At 36.3% G+C, this 21,415-nt stretch overlaps 2 protein-coding genes across 12 annotated transcripts in view; one reads left to right on the top strand and one right to left on the bottom strand.

Moving 5' to 3' along the window:
* The window catches only part of GPR160 (G protein-coupled receptor 160), a 54,449-nt gene extending 37,753 nt beyond the window's left edge, over window positions 1–16,696 (top strand). For all 3 annotated transcript variants that reach the window (XM_027583391.2, XM_027583392.2, XM_027583393.2), the window contains 2 exons: window positions 2,936–3,037; window positions 7,277–16,696. In XM_027583391.2, the coding sequence (XP_027439192.1) occupies window positions 7,349–8,362 (1,014 nt within the window). In that variant the 5' untranslated portion in view covers window positions 2,936–3,037; window positions 7,277–7,348 and the 3' untranslated portion in view covers window positions 8,363–16,696. The remainder of the gene's footprint in view (window positions 1–2,935; window positions 3,038–7,276) is intronic.
* The window catches only part of PHC3 (polyhomeotic homolog 3), a 76,949-nt gene continuing 64,996 nt past the window's right edge, over window positions 9,463–21,415 (bottom strand). For 8 of the 9 annotated variants that reach the window (XM_027583383.2, XM_027583385.2, XM_027583382.2 and 5 more), the window contains one exon: window positions 9,463–18,425. In XM_027583383.2, the coding sequence (XP_027439184.1) occupies window positions 18,271–18,425 (155 nt within the window). In that variant the 3' untranslated portion in view covers window positions 9,463–18,270. The remainder of the gene's footprint in view (window positions 18,426–21,415) is intronic. The other variant, XR_003517997.1, reaches the window with a different exon arrangement.

Below are 21,415 nucleotides of genomic sequence, written 5' to 3' on the forward strand. Positions count from 1 at the left end.
AGGAACCAGCTTTTGGTTCACTGGTTGTTCTGTTTGTTTTATAAACTTCATTGTTTTCTGCTCTTAGTGCCTTCCTTTAGCTTACTTTGGGTTTAATTCACCCTTTATTTAAGGTAGAAACTTATTAGGTCATTGAATTGAGACCTTCTTTTCCAATATAGACAAATATAAAGAAAATCAGAACAAAACAATGCAAAGGCAGTTAATGTATTGGAAATTAAAACTGAGTTTTTATTTTACCAATTTTCGGACATTTGCACTGTTGCTTTTCAAAGTTGTTTTCTTCTATTGCTTTTTAAAAATTCTGATAATATAAATAATACATGCTGTTGAAAAATTTCAAATTCTATGGAAATGTGTTCAGATAGGCCATAGGAAATAATCACAAAATCTTTGCAGCTTAATATGACAGACTTTAATTTCTTGTGTATACCATACATCCACTGCATCATCAGGGGCTTTGCTCCACACAGTCACTCAAGGACCCAGGTTAACAGAGGCCCCACCATTTCAAGCTGTACCATCTGGAACACATGGCCTCTTTATTCCCTGTGGCAGGAGAAGAGAACACTGAAGGGACTCTTCTCTGCAATTAAATGCTTTGGCCTCATAACGCTTTGGTTAGAGGTAGCCACATCATGGGCCCACCTAATTTTAAGGGTCAAAGAACTGAAATCTCCCTATGGACCCAGAAGCAGAGAAGTAGGTAGGAGTGAGCACTGTAATTCTATACTCCAGGAAAAAACAGATCACCTGTCATCTTACCCTGAGATAATCCCTACTTCCTGTCGTCCTGCCTGGCCTCGCTGCCCTTCCTCATGGTCAGCCTTATGTTTGGGGTTGGTGGGGATTACTCCTGTGATCTGACTAATCATTGATTCATATTTTGTTGTGTTCTACCTTTGCAGCTCTTATGTGATTTTATCAGTATACAAATGAGACTTGAGGAAGGGCAAATCAAGAATCCTTTGCTAGCTGCCTTAGCAACATGGAAATTTCAAGTTTCTTTTTAAAACCTTGCCTTAGAGTATCTCTGAAAGATAGACAAGTAACTGGTAACCATAGTTTTATCTAGGGAGGGAACTGGACTGGATAGGAGTTGGGGGTAAGGGGTGTTGAAAGAGTGGGCGGGATGAATAATTTTCACAGCATACACTTTTATAACTTGACTTTTATACCATGTAAATTATATTACCTATTTTTAAAAACAAGTTAAATAAAAACCTGTTTCCTGTATTTTCTTAACTTTCTATATTGAATTTCATTATACTATGTAAATGAATGAAAACATGTTTCTTTAAAAGTTGTCAGATGGTGTCATTTATATGGGGAATCTAAAACAAACAGTTCCACTCAGACACCGAGACTGGAAAAATAGTTACTAGGGGCTGGGGGGTGGGGGGGAAACAGGGAGAGGCTGGTAAAAGGGTACAGACTTTCGAGTATAAGATGAATGAGGTCTGAGGATCTAATGTTTAACGTAGTGACTGTAACTGATAAAACTGTATTGGTGGATAACTGAAATTTGCTTAAGAGAGAAGAACTTAAATGTTCTCAACAAGAGCAAAAATATGTGAGATAAGTATCGCAACTGATTACTTAATTTGACAGCGGGATCCTTTCACAGTGTATACGTACACCAAATCATCATGTCATATGCTTTAAATGTCTTACAATTTTATTTGTCAATTATACCTCAAAAAAGCTGGTAAAGAGAAGACAGTAAAAAAAATAAAAAATTTAAAAAAAGTTGTCAGAGTTGAATGACATTTTATCTTTTAACTTTGACATATCATCAAGCAAGGACCATATTTTGAAAAGTTTCTTTACAGTTACCTTTTGAAGGAATAAAATTACATTATCCACATAGATTAGTTATGGTCCTTTGGGTATCTGTAATCACATAGTCACTTTTATTTGGATGTTACCTTTTCAGAACTTTTTCACATACATAAATTGATCTCTTTCTACATTTCCAGTTGTGAGTTGAGCCATAATGTAACTTACTGAAGAATATGAGCTTTGAATTCAGACCTGAGCTTGAATTTCAGCTCCATCATTTATCAGTCATCGATGACACCCTCAGGAAATGGGCTTATTTACCCCTGCACCTGCTTCCTCATGGGGAAAAATATCTTTTTGTGATTGTTGTAAGGGTTATTAGGTAAACGGTATGTACACCTGTGAACAAGGCTCAGTATGGTATTTCTACTATAGGTTTTCTCCATTCATTGGGATCAGCAAATCTAGCTACAGTGCTAATTCCATTTTCTGTACAAGAGTAGACCAGAATGTTAACCCTGCTCCTCTTTACATACCGCTGTTTGATGCAAATGGTTCTGTCAGACTTCTCTGAGACTGCGTAACACAACTCTTTGATTATAATATTATGTATTTTTATTCTCAAACTCTCATGTAACACATGACTTTGCAAAAGCTACATGATGTGTGATATCACAACTGATTACAGATGAGAAATTCAGCTGCCTGCTATTGAGCTGAACACCAAAGGAGTTTGTGAAATGTGAAAAAATGCCACTCTGCTCACTAAATTTTTCCTTTTGGGAAAATATAATTTTTCATTAAAATGTTACTTACGTTACATGCAACAAGTGTCAAAAGGTCCTGAGACTAAATAGTTTGAGAACTACTAGTTTAGACTCCGAAGGCTAAGGGCAAAAACTGCAAGGCAAGCAAGACTTCTTTAAATAGATGCCATGTGATATGTACCCGTATCTCAGGGTCTTTGGGGGCTTCAACCTAAATGTATCCCCTGTCTTCCTTTCCCTGGAAAAAAAGTATATAAGCAGTTAATTACTGGCTCTAATCCCACAGAAGGTTCGTTTTTCTAAGAGAGTTGGAGCCAGTTAGATACACTGAAGTCCCACTACGACTGCTATTAATGATGGTTATTTATGTTTTCTTTCACACACAGCTTAGTCACATGGCATTTTGGAATGCCAGGTACCAAAAGTAAGATCACTGAAGGCAGTAAAACTGAGATTATCAGCCAAGAAAGACTACTGGAGAAAGCAAAGTAAGTATGTTAAGTGTCGTGTGTTAAGAATTAATTGGGGTTTTTTGTTGTTGATTTGAGAGAGCTCAAGCAGGGGGTGGGGCAGAGGGAGAGGGACAAGCAGAATCCCTGCTGAGCTTGGAGCCCAGCAGGGGCCACAGGGCTTGCTGGATCCCAGGAACCTGAGATCATGCCCTGAGCGGAAATCAAGAGTTAGACGCTTAGCCGACTGAACCACCCAGGCGTCCCTGGGCTTTAAATAGGAACCCAGAGACTGGATCAGTGAAAAGAAATCATGGTTTGTTTCCTGCTAATTCTTCTAAACTGGCCAGATCGCAGAGCAAGCCCAAAGATGCCTTAAAAGGACTTCCACTTTAACTATTCACGTTGTATGTGAAACATGGGAGTTGATTCATACATAGTTTAAAAAATCATTTGGGAAAAGAGCCGTATCTTATAAATCTCTGGATTCCTGCAGTTATGGTGAACATTTTTCAAGGGAAAATTCAGTACAGGTAGCCTATCAAAGGATTTTTTTTTGTCTTGGGAGGTTGCTTAAAGAACAAAATACTGGAATTTTGAATACTTTATGTATATACTTTATTTATAATACTTTCTATGTATACTTTATAACAGCTTATGGGGAAGTGTGGCATAAAATTGGTATCATGAGAAAGTTTTGACTGGTTTCCAGGATCATGATATTCAGGAACCAGTGTAAAACGACTAGAACCTTGTGTTCCGATATCCTTTTGATTGCTTGTTATTGCCTCAAGTTGCGTATCTTCCCAGGGCCTTTTCCCCTCATCTCTTGTTTCTTTCAGCTTTCTGATTCTCTTACACATTCCATTTCAAACTTGTCTTTATTCTTCCACTCCTCTTCTAAAGAGGTTCATGGCTGGTGCCTTGGGTGGCTATCACTGATCATCCTTCTCCTCAAGGTACTTTCTTCTTCCGACTGGCCTGCTTTCCTGTCCTTCCAGTTGGCCCCCGAGAGCCAGTGAGGAAATGGAAACTCCGGAAATATCCCTTGGATGCTGACCACTTAAACATGGATTCCTTAGCCTAATTTAATTTCGGATGAGAGTTATAAAGGATAAAATCATTTTATACAGATAATTCTATTTCTTTTATCCTGAAGATTTTTTTTTTAGATGGGTCTTTATAAATATGAACCTACTCTATTTACCTTCTTCACACCCCTTCTAAACAACACTGGCTATTTAAAACAGCCTGTTTTTGGGCGCCTGGGTGGCTCAGTTGGTTAAGCGACTGCCTTCGGCTCAGGTCATGATCCCGGAGTCCCGGGATCGAGTCCCACATCGGGCTCCCTGCTCAGCAGGGAGTCTGCTTCTCCCTCTGACCCTCTTCCCTCTCATGCTCTCTCTCATTCTCTCTCTCTCAAATAAATAAATAAATAAAATCTTTAAAAAAAAAAAAATAAATAAATAAAACAGCCTGTTTTCCTTCTTGGCACAAGGAGTACGTCATATATTCTTCATCCCATCTGGGCTTCCTTATCCAAACATCACCACTTATAAAGCCAGTGGCATTTGTCAAGGTGTGGTAGCCATGAGTCTATGCCTTTGTACATCAAATCTGAATGGAACTTTTTGGTAAAGGGTCAAGTTAAACTACATATATAATTTGGAAAAAAACTGAGCATCCAAAAGACCTTGTTTCATTGGTTCTTTTATGATTATGAAAATAGGTATTAACTGATTTTTGTAACTGTCTTTATACTTTTTTATATACACGTGTGTGCGTATATGACACACACACATATAATTTGTGTACCTTAGTAAGTCAGCTTATGAAATGGTAGATTTATAGCCATGACAGTGTGGTAAAGAAAAAATCATTCATGACCCTTGTTAAAGAACAGTAAGGCAGACTCTTATCCAGGACCTTTGTGCTAGGTGTAGGGACCACTACAGTGGGATTTTGCAGTTGGGTAGAAAGATTGGGCTCAACTCTGAATACAGCAAGGAATAGTGGGAATTTATAGCCAAGGAGCAAGGTGGAGGTTAGTGGGTGGAATATTACTGAGGAAACATCAGGGATAATAAGGGATTCTTGCTAAAGGCAGGACAGGGTGATAGGTCATCATTGGAAGATGGTGTGGGATAAGGAACCCAATCATATTGAAAGAGGTCAGATCCTGAGAATGACAGAGTCTGGCTAACCTCACTCAGCAGGATTCTTGATAAAGTTGGACAATGAAAAGAACACGGAAGCTCAAGAAATCAGTTGAACTCTCTTCTCAACACGGATGGAAAGACTGTCAAGATAGGGTTCAGTCTGTCAAGAGAACGGATAGCCTTCCCTCACCCTGATTTTTTTTCTTTACCCTCAGTCAGTATCCTCAACTACTCCCTTGAAATTATTTAATCATCATTTATCTGGTTTTAGGCAAATTCAGTTTTTTTTTTTTACTTTTCAGACTTGATATTCCTTTTCCTTTGAGAAATTCAGAGAAACCTATAACTCAATGAGTACCCTTTTAGTCTTTTTCTCTACATGTATAATGTCTTAATAATTAGATGTTGCTGCATAATTTTGTAACCTGCAATTCACTTAACTAAACATACTGTAGAAATTTATATTTTTTAACATGTAACAAATTCATTAGGCTTAACATTTAACGAGTACAAAAGAGGAAGAGTGAAAACTAAGTCTTCCTCCTATCTGGAGAAGCATTTTTAATAGCTGCCTAACAGTATATCATAAGGATGTACCATGTATCATTTTTAACCCATCTCCAGTTGTTGACATTTGTGAGTGGGTTTGTTACTGTTTCATTATTTATAAACACTGGTGGAACAGCCTTACAGAAACAACTTTTGGTCAACCCTGTGATTTGTTTTTTAATGATAAATTTCTTGAACTACCTTCCATCCTTTTTTTTTTTTTTTAAGTAATCTCTACCTCCAGCATGGGACCCAAACTCACTACGCTGAAATCAGAGTCGCAAGCTCTACCAACTGAGCCAGCCAGGTGCCTTCCTTCCATCCTTTTTCTGATTTCTTCCCCTTTGACCTTTCTTTTTCATCATCTTCTTCCTGCCTCCAAATGTTAGTCCCTCAAGCCTCAACTCCTGTTCCTTGACCTTTACCTAGCAATTCTTAATGTTCTCTCGTACCCATACTCAACCCCTATTCCTTCCTCGGATTCTGTCATCTGTCCAGGTGCCGTATCTGAAGATCATGTCCCAAAGTGAAATCTTTTTCTTTCCTTTACCTATGTCCCCAGTGTTTTTAGCTTTACCATCTGCTTTGTATCTTCGAGTTTCAGAATGATGATCCTGTGGCAAAATGCTATCCTACATTTCACTGACAAAAAGAAAGCTGGGTGGATAATAATGTTCATGGTCTGGAGTCAGAGTAAAACTGGGTTAACAGCCATCAGTGATTGTTACTGTTATTCCTCTCAGGCTGCTATTTTAATCCTGTGTTTTGGTTCTGGTAGATAAAAGTACTTTTCTGTCTCTACAAGTTATTAAAACCTGTACTTTTACAGAAGTTGTAGTAACTTATATGTAAATTTTTGCTTATAGATCTGAGAGTTCTGGACCATCTGGGTCTCAAAAAATGACCAAAGTGTACACATTCTTTCTGATCATATTCTGTATTATGAGAAATATAAATTCCTATTTATATATTTATAGTGGACCCTTGAACAACACAGGTTTGAAGTGCAGAGGTCCACTTATATGCAGATTTTTCCAATATGGGACAGTGCTACATATGTATTTTCCTTATGGTTTTCCTAATATTTTCTTTCTAGCTTACTTTACTGTAAGAATACAGTAATGTAACACATATACAAAATATGTGTTAACTGACTTATCAGTAAGGCTTCTGGTCAAGAGTAGGCTATTAGTGAAGTTCTGGGGGAGTAAAAAGTTATATACAGATTTTTGACTGTACAGGGGATCAGCACCCCGACCCCTTCCTTGTTCAAGAATCAAATGTAATTATTTGGGAAATGAGTGGATTAAATAAGTTGAGAATAAAGTTTTCTTGTTTTGTTTTTTTAAAGATTTTATTTACTTGACATTGGGGGGGGGCAAGCAAGGGGAGGGGAAGAGAAGCAGGCTCCCCGCTGAGCAGAGAGCCCTATGTGGGGCTCAATCCCAGGACCCTGAGATCATGACCTGAGCCAAAGGCAGACACTTAACTGGCTGAGCCACCCAGGCACCCGAGAATAAAGCTTTAAATTAGACATACCATGAGGTTTTCTTTTCGTTTTTCCTTACAGGGATGGAAGCAAAAGTGAAGCAGTGTTTTATCCTATGTACTTCAGCAGACCTTCTGCAATTCAGCTAAAACTATGACTGCTCTTTCTTCAGAGAACTGCTCTTTTCAGTACCAGTTACATCAAGCAAATCAGCCTCTAGATGGTAACTGTCTGCTATTCTTGATTATACTTGGGAAGATACTACTGAATATCCTCACATTAGGAATGAGAAGAAAAATCACCTATCAAAATTTTATGGAATATTTCTGCATTTCACTAGCATTCATCGATCTTTTACTTTTAGTAAATATTTCCATTATATCCTATTTCAGGGATTTTGTACTTTTAGGCATTAGGTTTACTAAATACCACATCTGCCTATTTACTCAAATTATTTCTTTCACTTACGGTTTTCTGCATTATCCAGTTTTCCTGATAGCTTGTATAGATTATTACCTGAATTTCTCCAGAACCACAAAGCTAGCATTTAAGTGTCAAAAATTTTATTTCTTTATAGTAATTTTAATTTGGATTTCAGTCCTTGCTTATGTTTTGGGAGATCCAGCTATCTACCAAAGCCTGAAGGCACAGAATGTTTATTCTTATCAGTGTCCTTTCTACATTAGCATTCAGAGTTACTGGCTGTCATTTTCCATGGTGGTGATTTTATTTATGGCTTTTCTAACCTCTTGGTCAGAAGTTACTGCCTTGGTACAGGCTGTTAGGATGACTTCCTATATGAATGAGACTGTCCTATATTTTCCCTTTTCATCCCATTGTAGTTATACTCTGAGCTCTAAAAAAACACTCTTGCCCAAGTTCATTATCTGCTTTCTCGGTACCTGGTTACCATTTGTACTACTTCAAGTAATTATCCTTTTACTTAAAGTACAGATTCCAGCATTTATTGAGATGAACATTCCGTGGTTGTACTTCGTCAATAGTTTTCTCATTGCTACAGTTTATTGGTTTAATTGTCACAAGCTTAATTTAAGAGACGTCGCATTACCTGTGGATCCATTCGTCAACTGGAAATGCTGCTTCATTCCACTTACAATTCATAATCTTGAGCAAATTGAAAAGCCTATATCAATAATAATTTGTTAATGTTGCCATGTTAAAACTAATTAAAACTGACAACTACAGTAGGAATCATAATTTTACAAAGGGAAAGGACATATAAAGATTGAACTGAACTGAAGCTCCCCTCCCCGGCCCCAACTTTCATACCTTTTCAGAATGTGTCTTTTGGGACTATGGTATTAAAAACAAAATAATTCCAAGAAAACTTTTTATACCTGTTCAGGAACACAGCATGTTACCAATATTAATTTAACACAAAAGTGAAGCGAGTTAATATTTGGCCATACTGATTTCATGTTACCCAAAAAACTAGTGGATGCAAACTGTTAGTAAATCTGAGCTTCTCTGCCAGTGATATACAAATGTAAATAAACATTTTTATTAAATTCAGAGCAAGAAAATCAAGATCATTTTCTTAAAATTTGGTATAAATACTCCTTTAACATAAAGGGAAAATTAGCTCGATTTAAATTTAGGTAATTTTCAAAAACATATCTCTGTTCTTAATACAGATATTCCTGGAAGAAAAGTTTGTTGCTCACCTTACAGAACTGGGAGTAGTGACTAGGTCTCTTTCCATGACATACCAGATTCATTTTCATTTACAACTTATATGTCACATACTTGCATATCAAATCATAATCACATGGGCAATGTATCACATTGTAAAAGTAAAGGAGGGTTTCTTATCCTCAGCACTGTTCACATTTTGGGTTGGGTAATTCTTTGTTGTGGGAGACTGCCCTGTGCATTGCAGAGTCTTCACCAGCGTGCCTTCTCTGCCCAAGACACGCCAACCACAACATCTCCAGACACTGCCAAACCTCCCCTGGTGGGCAGAACTGCCAGAGTAAAGCCATCTCAATGGTAGGAATCAACTGAGGTCACTTTGTTCAACTACGTAGATACTGTCTATAACTGTCACCATTTCTAAACCTTGTCCCCTCTACTTCTCTGGGTTACTTTCCCTCTGACTGTACCACTTTCCAACTGGCCATTACCTAGGACTGAGATACTTTAAAATATATCGTACTTAGTAAAGGTTTATACTCTGCAGATTATAAATAGGCAAACTTGTAACTATTTCAAAGCCCTCATAAGCTTAAAGAAAAAATTAATCAATAGACCAGCCAAATGGAAGAGGCTTTTATTTGTAAAGAAATGAACTTACAACTGGTCTACAATATATTATTGTAATATAAACAATATAAATAAATGATCCTGTAGGCCCACTAACCTTCCATCCAGACCCACATGAGGCAATGTTAACAACAATATTCTATATGAAAATGTGCAGGTAACAAAGGTGCAATTACAAGCAAGTTTAAGCAGCAGAGTATAAGGTGCTTTAATTTAACAGTTAATGTTGCCGTCAACAAACATTTGAATGTTCAATTTTACTTCACTGAATACAGACACAACAAATATGAAAATCTAAAATTCATACACATGCTACTTGTTATTATGAAAGTGCTTTCTCTTTTAAAAAAATACACCAAATGGACAGTCTTTTTACATAGATCATGGTGTGCTCTTATAATGCAAAATTAACTTCATTTTCAGGTTATACATTTTAAAACTGTAGCTATAGACACCAATCTAGGAACGCTAATGCTAAGAGTGCTAAAACTATTTCATTTCCTGTAAGGAGGACTCTAATACAATATCCAATGGAAAGAATACATCTATATATAATCTTAACATCTGTTTTCTGTAAAAGTAAAAAAGGTTTCCTTTCCCCTTGGTGATGCTTTGTTCAACCTGGGTAGATGAGCTTTTGAGGTTTTAGTAATATGAAAGTCCTATTTTAGAACAATGGGAGGAACCAAAAGGAATTTAAAAATCAGTTAATGTGTGCTTGAAGCATCAGAAAAAAAAAATTACAACAATCTGCCTTTGTTAAATCAACAAAGTAACATTTTTTTTTAACAAGCAAGAAGACAAAAAGCAGTAATTTAACAGAGGCTTGAAATGCCCACCCTCGCCTCTCCTGTCAGTACCTCTCCACACACTGTGTCTACAACTCCAGCCTTCACCACAGCTCACTCCTCACTCTGAGGATAGTTTTTAGAACTCACTTTGACTTTTTTTTTTCCTGTGGAAAAAAGACCAAGCTTCTGAATGAGGTGACTGGGAATCTTAAGTGTATTGGCAATCAGACATCTGTAATTATGCACACTGCATCAGCTTTTTTTAAAATTCAAGAATACATATACAAAAAGTATGCTATAGATATTTAACACCATAAAATATTTGAAAAATTAGGTGAATTAAAACATTTTAAAAGTAAATTTTAACGAGGACCATGGCAAATTCTTTTAAACCCAGACTATTTGGTTACTTGGATGTCAGTGTTCTATTTTCAATCAGTTTTAGATTCTAATCTAACATGTACTGGGACATTTTCCTGCTTTAAAAGCTGCAACGGTGATGCATAAAAAAGATCTTTTTTAATATTAGGTATTTTTATTTTGAGGGGGTGAGAAAAAAAGATATTTTCATTTTGTATTTTTATGGAGAATGCTAGCATGATGTTAATCTGTATTGCTGGAACAACAGAAATTAGAACATTTCACAGAACCCCCAAGTGGTTAGGAAACTACCCAGCTAATGCCATTCAATATTTATTCCCCAAATAGTTGTCAATTCAAGCATGGAATGGTTTTATGTTGACCAGTTCTGCATTTTAAAGGAAACCTTTTTAACTATGTAATACATGTGTTTTCTAAAAAGTAGGTATATTTGTAATAATAAGTTTTGTGTAATTTCTTGCTTTATCAACAAAAGACAATAAAAAACAAACCTGTTTAGCGAGATTCTCCTTTGAGACTTTTCAGTTTTAGAAAGTTACTCCACTGTCAATACTGGGTGTAAAGCTTTTGTAGTTACAAATGTATAGTAAATCAGCACCAGCTTCTTTCTTTGTATTGTTCTGTCAAACACCCTGTATAGTAACACCTCTGGAATAGATTCAAGGGTCAAAATAATTCTGAGAAATATGAGCTGTCACAACAGTCTCAAAATGTAAATCCTTATCAGGTACCCTGGATTGTGTAACCAATAATCAGGTATATGACTGACTATGATTTGTATGTGAAATGTGTTTTAGGAATATTGTGCTGTGATTCATTCTGACCCCTTAGATGTCATCTAGCTTAATACTTTTATTTACCCAGTACATAAAAATTTCCTTCTCAGTTCCAACTTTACATTCAGTACAGTAAGTAATAGTAATAATAATGTCCATGTTTGTTTAAAGCCACAATCAGAATTGTTTGGGAAGATTTTGTGTACTTATTAGCAGTTCCTTAAGTCATGTATACCACACGCTGCACATAGTAAGTGTTCAAATGGTTTGCTAAATGAATGGATAAATGCATGAATGACAATGTTCATATGTGTTTGTATGTTCAGTGGTTAACTAGTAGGAAGCATTTACAAAAATGCCCTCATTTGCTTGTCTGTACAATTTTCCTTCTCTAGTTTAAACCGTTAAGAGAACAAAAACTGCAGGTGGCCCAGGAAATGGATGCTTAACATTTATCTTTTAGCAAAAGCTCTTAGTATGTAATGAACCGTTCCAAAGGGAAAGAGAATTAAGTAGAAGCAACTTTAAAAATACCCCATTATGTGGCCGAGAATCATAGTTTTAGAGCTGGGAGGTACCTTAAAGATGATTTAAACCAAAATCAGCTTTTTGAGTAGTAGAGGCTCCATACTGTGTATTCAGAAGATGGAACAGATTAAAAGCAAAGGAAGGGCTGAAGGTGTCACACGCCACTAAATCACCAACTGCAAGTAAAACGCCCAGCCCCCCCAACCAGCGTTTTATCTTCTTTCATGTTAATTTAATGATTATGTTCATCTATTATTTACTACTGAAGTAGACTATTTAGTACTACCTAAAACAAAAAGAATTAAGACTTTAACAACACATTCTAAATAAAGATTTTAAGCAATGGACACTTCTGGTTTGCTTGAGGCAAAACTAAAAAAAGTTCCTTCTTTCTAGAACAGATTCACGCTTATTTCACTACCAGGCCCACCACTATCTATAAACACCAACTTCTTCACCTCCATTAATTAAAGCTCCACAAAACATGGGTTTAACACTGATAATAGTCCCTAGAGCATAACTTTTCAGCCAATAACTGATGGCTACTATCAATTCTTAAGATGATGACTGGAGTCAGTTGAAGTAGGCGGTCTCAAAGGACTTACTGACTTCCGCTTATATTTAAAACTATGCCATGTTAGCAGAACAGTATGTTAAATTTATATTAAGTTCTTTTTTCTGACTTAAAATTCATCACTAGACTTCTTTCCAACAATATATTTTAGGACCCTTGTAAAGGTTTTCTTTCTATGGATTCATACTGACATCAATATCACAGAGAGCAATTATACTTTTCAAAAGCAGTGGGAACAAATACTTCTCTAATGTACCCTCTTCTCCAACATCTGAGATTAAAATTGTCATCTTTAAATAAAATTAAATGTTCACAAGCTATAAAAAAAGAAAAAAATGAAACATTCAAGGAAAACCTTTCCTAAAAGGACCTATAAACATGGCACTGAAGAGGTGTGTGTTCATGAGTTCGAGCAGAATGGGGTTTTCATTAGAGAAGCTGGGCCTCAGAGCTGAGGAGGAGGGAGACCGCTCCCTTTTAATGTCTGTGAGTTCAAGTGAAAGTTCAGAAAAAGCCAAACACCGCGCTCTGGAAAATGACGCTAATTTGTATTAGTGCTTTACAACTTTCAAAAAAAGCTTTCTCATAGTATTATTTTAAAATAGATTAAATAAGCTCTAAAAAATAATATGTAAAACTTTAAATTCTTAAAAATTTAGGAAACTTTTTCCAAAGAAGATAATATAATTTTCAACATTTTTTTTATTATTATTGAAGAAATGGCTTGTATTGCTGGTATGAAGGAAACTATATAGTGGTACATATTATGAACTAACAAAAAAGGAATATCTTCCCAAAGAATTTTTTTAAGATGTACAGTTTATAATAGGTTGAAATTAAACTTTAGTAAGATTGCATATTTATTTTTCTAATACTGTATTTGTGCTTATCTAAACTGGATCACAATCTTTAAGATTAAATCAAATGCTCTTAAATAGACTCATAAAATACCAATATTGATGAATGTGAATTAAACAGTTCATTTCATGATCCACACTACTGTGCATCAAAGAAATAGAGGTAGGCTTCTGTTGAAATCCATACTAATAACAAGCAAGCTATAGCTCTCTAGTCATCCAATTCTTAGATACAACCTAACAAATAAAATACTATCTTAAAATGCCTTTATAACAATCTACAAGTTTGGTTCAACTGTGGTATCTGAAAATGGATACTGTCCTCTATAATTCCAATAACTCAATTATAATAATTAACCTTTGAGTTTTTGACAGATACTCTCCAAGTACAATGGTTGCCACCTTTCTTTGAAGTCAAAAATCACTAACTTATATATCACTGGAACTATTTATTAATAGTCCTTTTAGGGGCAGGAAGTCCTCCTAGGGCAGGATCATTTGATAGAGAGTGAAAGAATGAGTGTGATTACAGGCGAATCTTACTGCTGTAACTGGGATCCAACCATTACACCATATTATTTTGAACTACTGAAGGTCATATCTATACTACACACCCTCACTCCGTTAACTGTACTATCCCCTTGGGTCTGGAATGCTTTTCCTCCTGTTTGTCTCTTCCTCCACTTCCCTGTCCTTCCCCCTGGAAAACCCTCCTCGAGGCCCAGCTACATAGATGGTGCACAGGAAACAGACTGAACATTGTGCGTTGATGGGCCAGTTTCCACTGCCCAAAGGTTTCACTGAAACATGACCATTAGGTCTTAGAAAGTCCTGCCCCAACTGCCTTCCTAAAATTAACTCTACTACAAAATCCTCTCTAAGGATTTTCAGGCAAAGGTCTCTAAGAAGTTTTCCCACGGTTCTCACGGGCCTAGAACAGGCTTGAGGGAAGGGAAGCAGTAGGGGAGGGAAGCAGTAGGGGAGGCCCTCTGAGGCTCTCGGCTCAGGCTCAGGGCCAGCCACACACAGGCAGCATGCATTCCTGCCAGTCATTAAGGGTGAGGATCTTCAAACCACAGTATATAATCACATGGTTCTAGTTTAAAATGTCTTTACAACTTTTTAACAGTGTGTCCAATCAGGATTTCAGCTACTCAATAGGGCTGTGAGGACAGCATCATTCACATCCATCTATAATAGTTTATTCTTTCCAAAACGGCTCACAAACATGTAAACACAACCTAAGAGTATGCCACCTGTATACTGCCTTCCTACCATATTTATGCTATGATGGTATCAGAACCCTCCGAATGCAAATAACAGGACTTCCTAACATTTAATTGAACAAGTCTCTGATATGGGACACTGTGACAGGTTTCATTATCAGACTGGTATTTGAATAAATGTCTGACTCATTTCACACTTGATATTATGAAGATTAGCTAGGTCAAAAATTATTCAAAGGCATGGGCACAACAATACTTCATACAGTTCTAAATGTTTAAACAAACTAGGAAACAAAAACAATGGGCTACCTAAAAAAATCATTTCTATTTAAAACTAGGTAAATCACTTCTTCAAAAGTGCAGAAATTTGTTCAGTGTTGAAGTGGGATAAGCAAAGCGACAGGTCTCTTGTCTGCCTCTCTCCCATTCTCAAGCTTCTTCTCTAATATGTCTTCTCCCCGTTCCACATTCTCTACTCCTATGTGACAGCCCTTAAGCTGAGACTAAGAAAAGCATCTGTTTAGCGATGCCACAGCATCCTGGAAATAGTTATATGCCACTTAAGAAGTGACAGGTTTGGGGACAGCACTCTGCCTTATACAACAGTGATGATATCAAAGCTGCAGAGCTTGTCATACACAAGGCATGATGAAAATCCGTATCATGTAAAAGTGTTTACAAACCAGCTCTCTGAGGGTGTTTACTTTCTTAGAACACATGGCTTAAAGCAAATAAAATTTGAAACATGTAGGTTTTATTTCCCTCAATGGGAAAAGAGTACATCAGTTTAAAGAAGTCAGAAGATGCAAACTCAGGTAGCAAAAGTAGAAAGAACTTCCCATGTCCCCTTTTTGTTTGTCATTCTTTCTCCTCCTAAAACAATTATTAGCACGAAGGAAAAAGAAAACACTCTCCCCACCTACATCATCCCAAAACTGTGCTCAGAACTTAGGAGAGAGGTGGATGCCCAGTGTTATCGTCCATGTCCATCATATATAACTGAAGCTCTGATTTTAAGATGGTTAATTCTCTAGAAAGAAACATGCATCAACAGGGAAAACTACCAGTTGAGCAAATGAGCCATTTCTAAATAAAATAGCTCATGTGAAAAACCAAGTAGATTTTCTAGGTATGTTTTGAGCGAGGACAAGAGAAGATCTGGACTACTTTTGAGATTATTACAAGACTTAAGATTATAAGGTGCTCTCATCAAATGGAACCCCCTCCCATTCTTATAAGCTTTCTTGGATATTTAACACAGTGCTAGGCACGGGGGCTTTCAGTTAGTATATAATGACTGATATTAAAAAAGGGAGTAAATAAAAGGAGAACCTGTACATAGTTCAAAGTTAATACCTTAAAGGCTAGAGATAATATAGTTATGGGAGGTAATCATTATTGCTAGGGGAGTCTATCCCCAAATAATCAATTGCTTGTGGATTATCTATGAAAAAGTTTTAATTCCAGGGGAGATTTTCCTTTGTGCCCTCCACGCCCTCCCTACCCCTTCAGTGGACCATCTCCTACTAATGCTCAGCCTATACTTGTGTTCTGAAACTGCAAGATGAGGGGGGGGAAAGTCAAGCATATGACGACTCTGTCATAACGATTAACTGCTAACAAATGAATACAGAGTACCTACCTTTCCTTGAAACTTTAATCCAATAATTAAAAATGTGATATAAAGAAATAATGTAACGTAGACTACAAGCTATTGTAGGTCTGGAAAATGAGCCTTACACTATATTACACATTCTAATCCTACACATAACTGTCAGTAAACATCTTTTTTTAAAACATTACTACACAAAAGAATCCCACAAAGCATACATTCAAACAAGAGGCATCTAAAGATTAAAAAAATTACCCGCTGTATTTTTGTATAAAAATAATCAACATTCTCTAATGTACACAAAGCCAAAAGATAAATATCTGTGATGTCTTTAATGACATCTTTAGTCCTCTACTAGCTCAACACAATCTTTTTGAAAAGAGCAGTGACAATGACTGAAACCCATGGACTCTTCCTTCCCCACTTACTGAACTCCTGCCAAATATCTGTGTATGTTCCTTCTATTTTAAAACATTTCCATCGTGTGGCAAAGATAAAAAAAAAAAAAAAGATTAAAACAAATTTTTTATGTCCAGGACTATCAGGCTCTCACGGCTCCCACAACAATTTTGTTTTATTGTCATAATTCTGATAGGACACTATTCAGTGAAAAATTTTGCCTTAAAACTTTTTTCCCTAAACCATGTACTTACAAAATTAGGTCTGATAATCCAAGAGATATTACTTGGTGGGTACTTTGTAGGAAGCATGCAAGGGTTTAGTCAAGAAAAAGGAATGTGCATTCTAGCTAGACCCAGCATGTTCAAGGTTAGAAAAAAATCTAAAGACCAACCACATATCCACTACAAACTACTGTCACACCAAGTAAGCTTGGACTCCTTGTAAGGCTATGCACTGGTTCATATGGTATAATCACATTATGCCTTCATCAGTGCAGAAGAGCAGATACGAAAGATAATTAATAGAAATCTGTACTTTCAGAGAGTCAAATTATTTGTATCCTAGTCTTTATTTTACAGGTCAATTTAGTGGACTTTTCCCTTTTTTCTGGGATGCGTAAAACTGGGAAAAATACTTCAGCAGAACATTAATACTATCTGAAATACATCCACTGTATCATGTATTCCTTATTGTGCTCCATCTTTTCAAATTATCCCTTTGGGTAAAAAAGAGCAACATTTATCACTCCTACACCAGGGTTTCCAAACTTTGACACTACTTGATATTTTGGACCCGATAAATCTTTGTTTTGGAGGACCATCCTGTGCACTGTGGGATATTTAGCAACATCCCTGTGCTCCATGGTCTAGATGCCAATAACAACCCTACCCAGCCCCTCCAAGCTATGACAACCAAAATGTCTCTAGACGTTGTCAAATGTCCCCTGGGCAGCAACACTAACCTCTGTTGAGAACCATTAATCTAAATGTACAAAAACTAAGAGGAAAACTTTCTCAGCCGCACCAAATTCTTAGTCAAGTTTGGAACAGAAACCAACTCTTCTGACTTCCAGATCAGTATTATTCATGCTAGAATGCAATCCTTTTTTTATAGACAAAGCAATTGTCTGACAGACGTTTTTTTAAATGCACACTGATATCTCATTGCATACAATTCCAGTCACTGGACTCCTAAACTATTCCTAAATTACTCCTAAATTATCTCTCTCATGACAACCTATAGAAAACTTACAGGGTAGAAAAATGTATAAGAAAACCGAATCAAAAGAGGAGAAATGTAAATCATTAAATTACTTTTAAAAGGATTCTTTATATTAACGATAAACATCACCTTTAAAAAATTATCTAGTATAACACGTTTCTTTGAAAAATATCATGGCCCTCTATATCAGTCTTTCATTGTTGCATGTAACCTGTAAAATTAATTTTACCAATGTTGACTACTTATGAAAATGTATGATGAATCATATCTGTAGAAGAAATGTCAGCTTTTGATGTGGAGATCCCAATGTGCTTGGCTATCCACCACAATATATGATAATATTCTAGGCCAACTTGAGCCTTTACCTTACAAGTCTGTTTAAGAAGAGTAAAAACTGCTGTTTTCTCACAGCCTCATGATCCTGTTAAGATTCCTTCAGAGAGTTGATGCGTGCACAGATCTTTAGGGCCGGGCCTAATTTGATATTCATTGCACTCATAAGATGGTCTTCTTTTAGCAAAAGAAGGGCCTGTCCATCAATCTCCTGTGCTCTGAACTCATCTGCGATATCTTGGCAGCCTGGAATTCGATCAGAGGACAGAAGTTAGCATTAATACAAAATAATTAGATGTTACTTCTAACAGTCACAGTTATGTTCTCAGTGGGTCTGAGTATCTGAAATACAGGCTGAGAAACAAATGAAATTTATTTATGGTAGTCTTGGGTTCACTCCTGAAGAAGAGAGTATTTCTTGGCATTCTGAAAATAAGAATTAATTCAAAATCCAGGTAAAGCAATTTACTTGGAATTCTTGTTCTAAAAATATTACAGAAATAGAGTCAGGAAAAATGTAGATTCATCAGTTCAGATATAACATACCTTGACAAAAAAGACAATTACCTCAAAGCATGTCACACATATAACAAGTTTGGATTAACTAGTTATTATACCTCATGAACTTTTCTTTGTATAATATACCCTTCACATACAGGTGTAGGGAAATAAAATACAATGTTCTGTCATTTAACAACTTAGAAATACTTTCTCAAGTACCAGAGTACCACTTTCATTATCATTTGTACCTTATTCTAATTTACACCCTTCAATTACCAAGCACATGTAAAACATTTTTATTTTTTACTCAGGAAAGAACCAAACCAACAAAATTGTAGTATCAATCTATTGCAACACTGCTGAAATGTATTACACTGCTGGACTTGTAATGTCAACTTCAAATCTTAGTATCACTGGATTTGTCTCTACTTTTGATAAAAAAACATAAATTCCCATTGAAATTATGAACTTGCCCCCTAATCTCTTGCCAAATAATATTTTATCTCTCAGTGTAAACCAGGTGCTTTAGCAGGTAACAATGCTAACATCTACTTAAACCTCAAACGTTTTTATTATCTACCAAATTTTGCACAGCCAGGTTACTCAATAAACTTCCCCACTAAGGGTAAAGAAACAACCAGGGAAGGTACCAAGAAAGGAGAGAATGCAATAATGTGGAAGCTTCCTTATAAGAGACAGTGAAATTATAATAATGAATTTAAGAGTAAAAACTAACAGCTTCAAGTCTATTTTATTCAAATCAGCATTCTAAGAGAAAACACAAAGATAACGAATAATGGAAATGGTTACATTACACCGCTGGAGAGCACAACTTTGCTGGAATGATTATCCTTTCTACTGCAAATGTGTCATCCACTTGTTTACATAAGATAATGATGTCATCCCTATAACCCTGGTACCAAGCACAAAGCATTGTTAGGTGCTAAATACATACATTTCTGTATAAGTGAAGGACTGGATGAGTGAATAATCAATAAACCAAAACAGGATCTGCTACGGAAGAGCTATTTGTAAGAGTAATACACTTTCTTCTGTATTCAGCTGTATGGCCATCTTTTCTCTTGGTTATTTCTTTACCCATCTTCTCTGTTGTTTCTTTCCTGTTTCATATATAGCAGCCAGCTTTTCAATTTCTCTATTTTAATTTCTCAGACTAAAAAACTGACATTTCAAAAGTACCCTAAACAGAATGTGATGGTTTTGCCCATTTACCATATAAAAGAAATTATACAGTTAAAATGGGATTACTCACCATAGAAAAGCTCCCTTTCTTTTCCCAGAGGTAGCTCTCAAAACTGGGCAGACAAAACTGACTAATCTTGCATCTAGTTGTGACTTCATCCTTCTTTTTATGAAAGAACTAATGTTCTTCTCTCTTCAGTCTTACTTACAAGAACACAGGAAAGAAAAGAAGAGAGAGAAAGACAGGGCGGGACTTACTTAGATTCAGAAAACAGGAGCAATGAGAAGTAATGAGGACTGTAAGAGCTACATTTGGGAATAGAAACAAGGAGTTCTCCATGAGGAAATAAATAGCATGTGTTGTTCCTCTGTACTGGGAGATCCCTCTTCAGATGTCTTCTTGTAGTAAGTAAATGTATTAGCAAAATAATAAAGAACAAAATATGTTTCGGGAAACACCATGATCGTGTAGGAATGCATTATCTTCAGAATTTTAGATCACAACTTCCATAAGCCAACCACAACAAAGAGCAGTTATACATGAGTATAGAAATGAAAAAATAAAATTACTTAGAAAAAAAAAAGGCAGAAGCAAATATTTTTCCAAAACTCACTAAAGAAAAATGAATTTTCAAAAAAATGTTTAGATGCTCAAGGTATACTGAGCTAAAAGTTCAATGAGTTTCTGACGTTAGAATCTACTTCTGTAAAATGACTGGTGCCCCAGGGACTCGTACAAAACATATCCCAAGTGCAGCACCCAGTCAGCATTGCTGGCTTTATGTCACCAGAAGCAGCTATCAGGGTGGGCATGGACCTCTGCGACTGGATGAGTCCCAACTGAACTTTTCAGTCCAGTCACTTTTCTAGCTGAACCCAAAACAAAACATTCTGCACAAAAATGATCTCAGTAAGGCTGGTGAAAATATATCACCTGCCACTTAATATTACATAATAAAAAAGTCCCAATATTAGTATTATGAAAACCAAGTCATATGTTTTTAGGCTAATTCCTACTTTATATGCCTACAGAGAAACCAAATCTCCTACAGAGTCACAAATATATACAGAATAAACTGACCTTTGCACTGATCAAGAGTTAAGATACTGCAGTTAATTGAAAAGAAGAATCATTTCCATAGAGAACTTTTTAATGCACAAAAATTAGAAGAAAATATATTTTTTAATTTAGAGAGAGTGCGCACACGAGGGGGGGGCGTGGACAGAGAGGGTGAGAGAGAATCTTAAGCAGGCTCCAATCTCAAGACCCTGAGATCATAACTTGAGCCAAAACCAAGAGTCAGACACTCAACTGAGCCACCAGGCACCCCAGAAGAAAATAATTTTTCACTGTGGTAGCAGCTCTGAGACTGGATATTACAGCATACAGCTCTAATATGGTCCCACCAGTATGGTTTACAAGATGACATTATACAAAGAGAAAACTCCAGGAGTAAATATAGGTGCCCTGATGAAAGAGGGAAGCCTATCTCAACTGGAAAGAAAGAAAATACAAGAGATTACAAAATTTA

The sequence above is a fragment of the Zalophus californianus genome, chromosome 1 (genome assembly GCF_009762305.2).
Source record: "Zalophus californianus isolate mZalCal1 chromosome 1, mZalCal1.pri.v2, whole genome shotgun sequence".
Lineage (NCBI taxonomy): Eukaryota > Metazoa > Chordata > Mammalia > Carnivora > Otariidae > Zalophus > Zalophus californianus.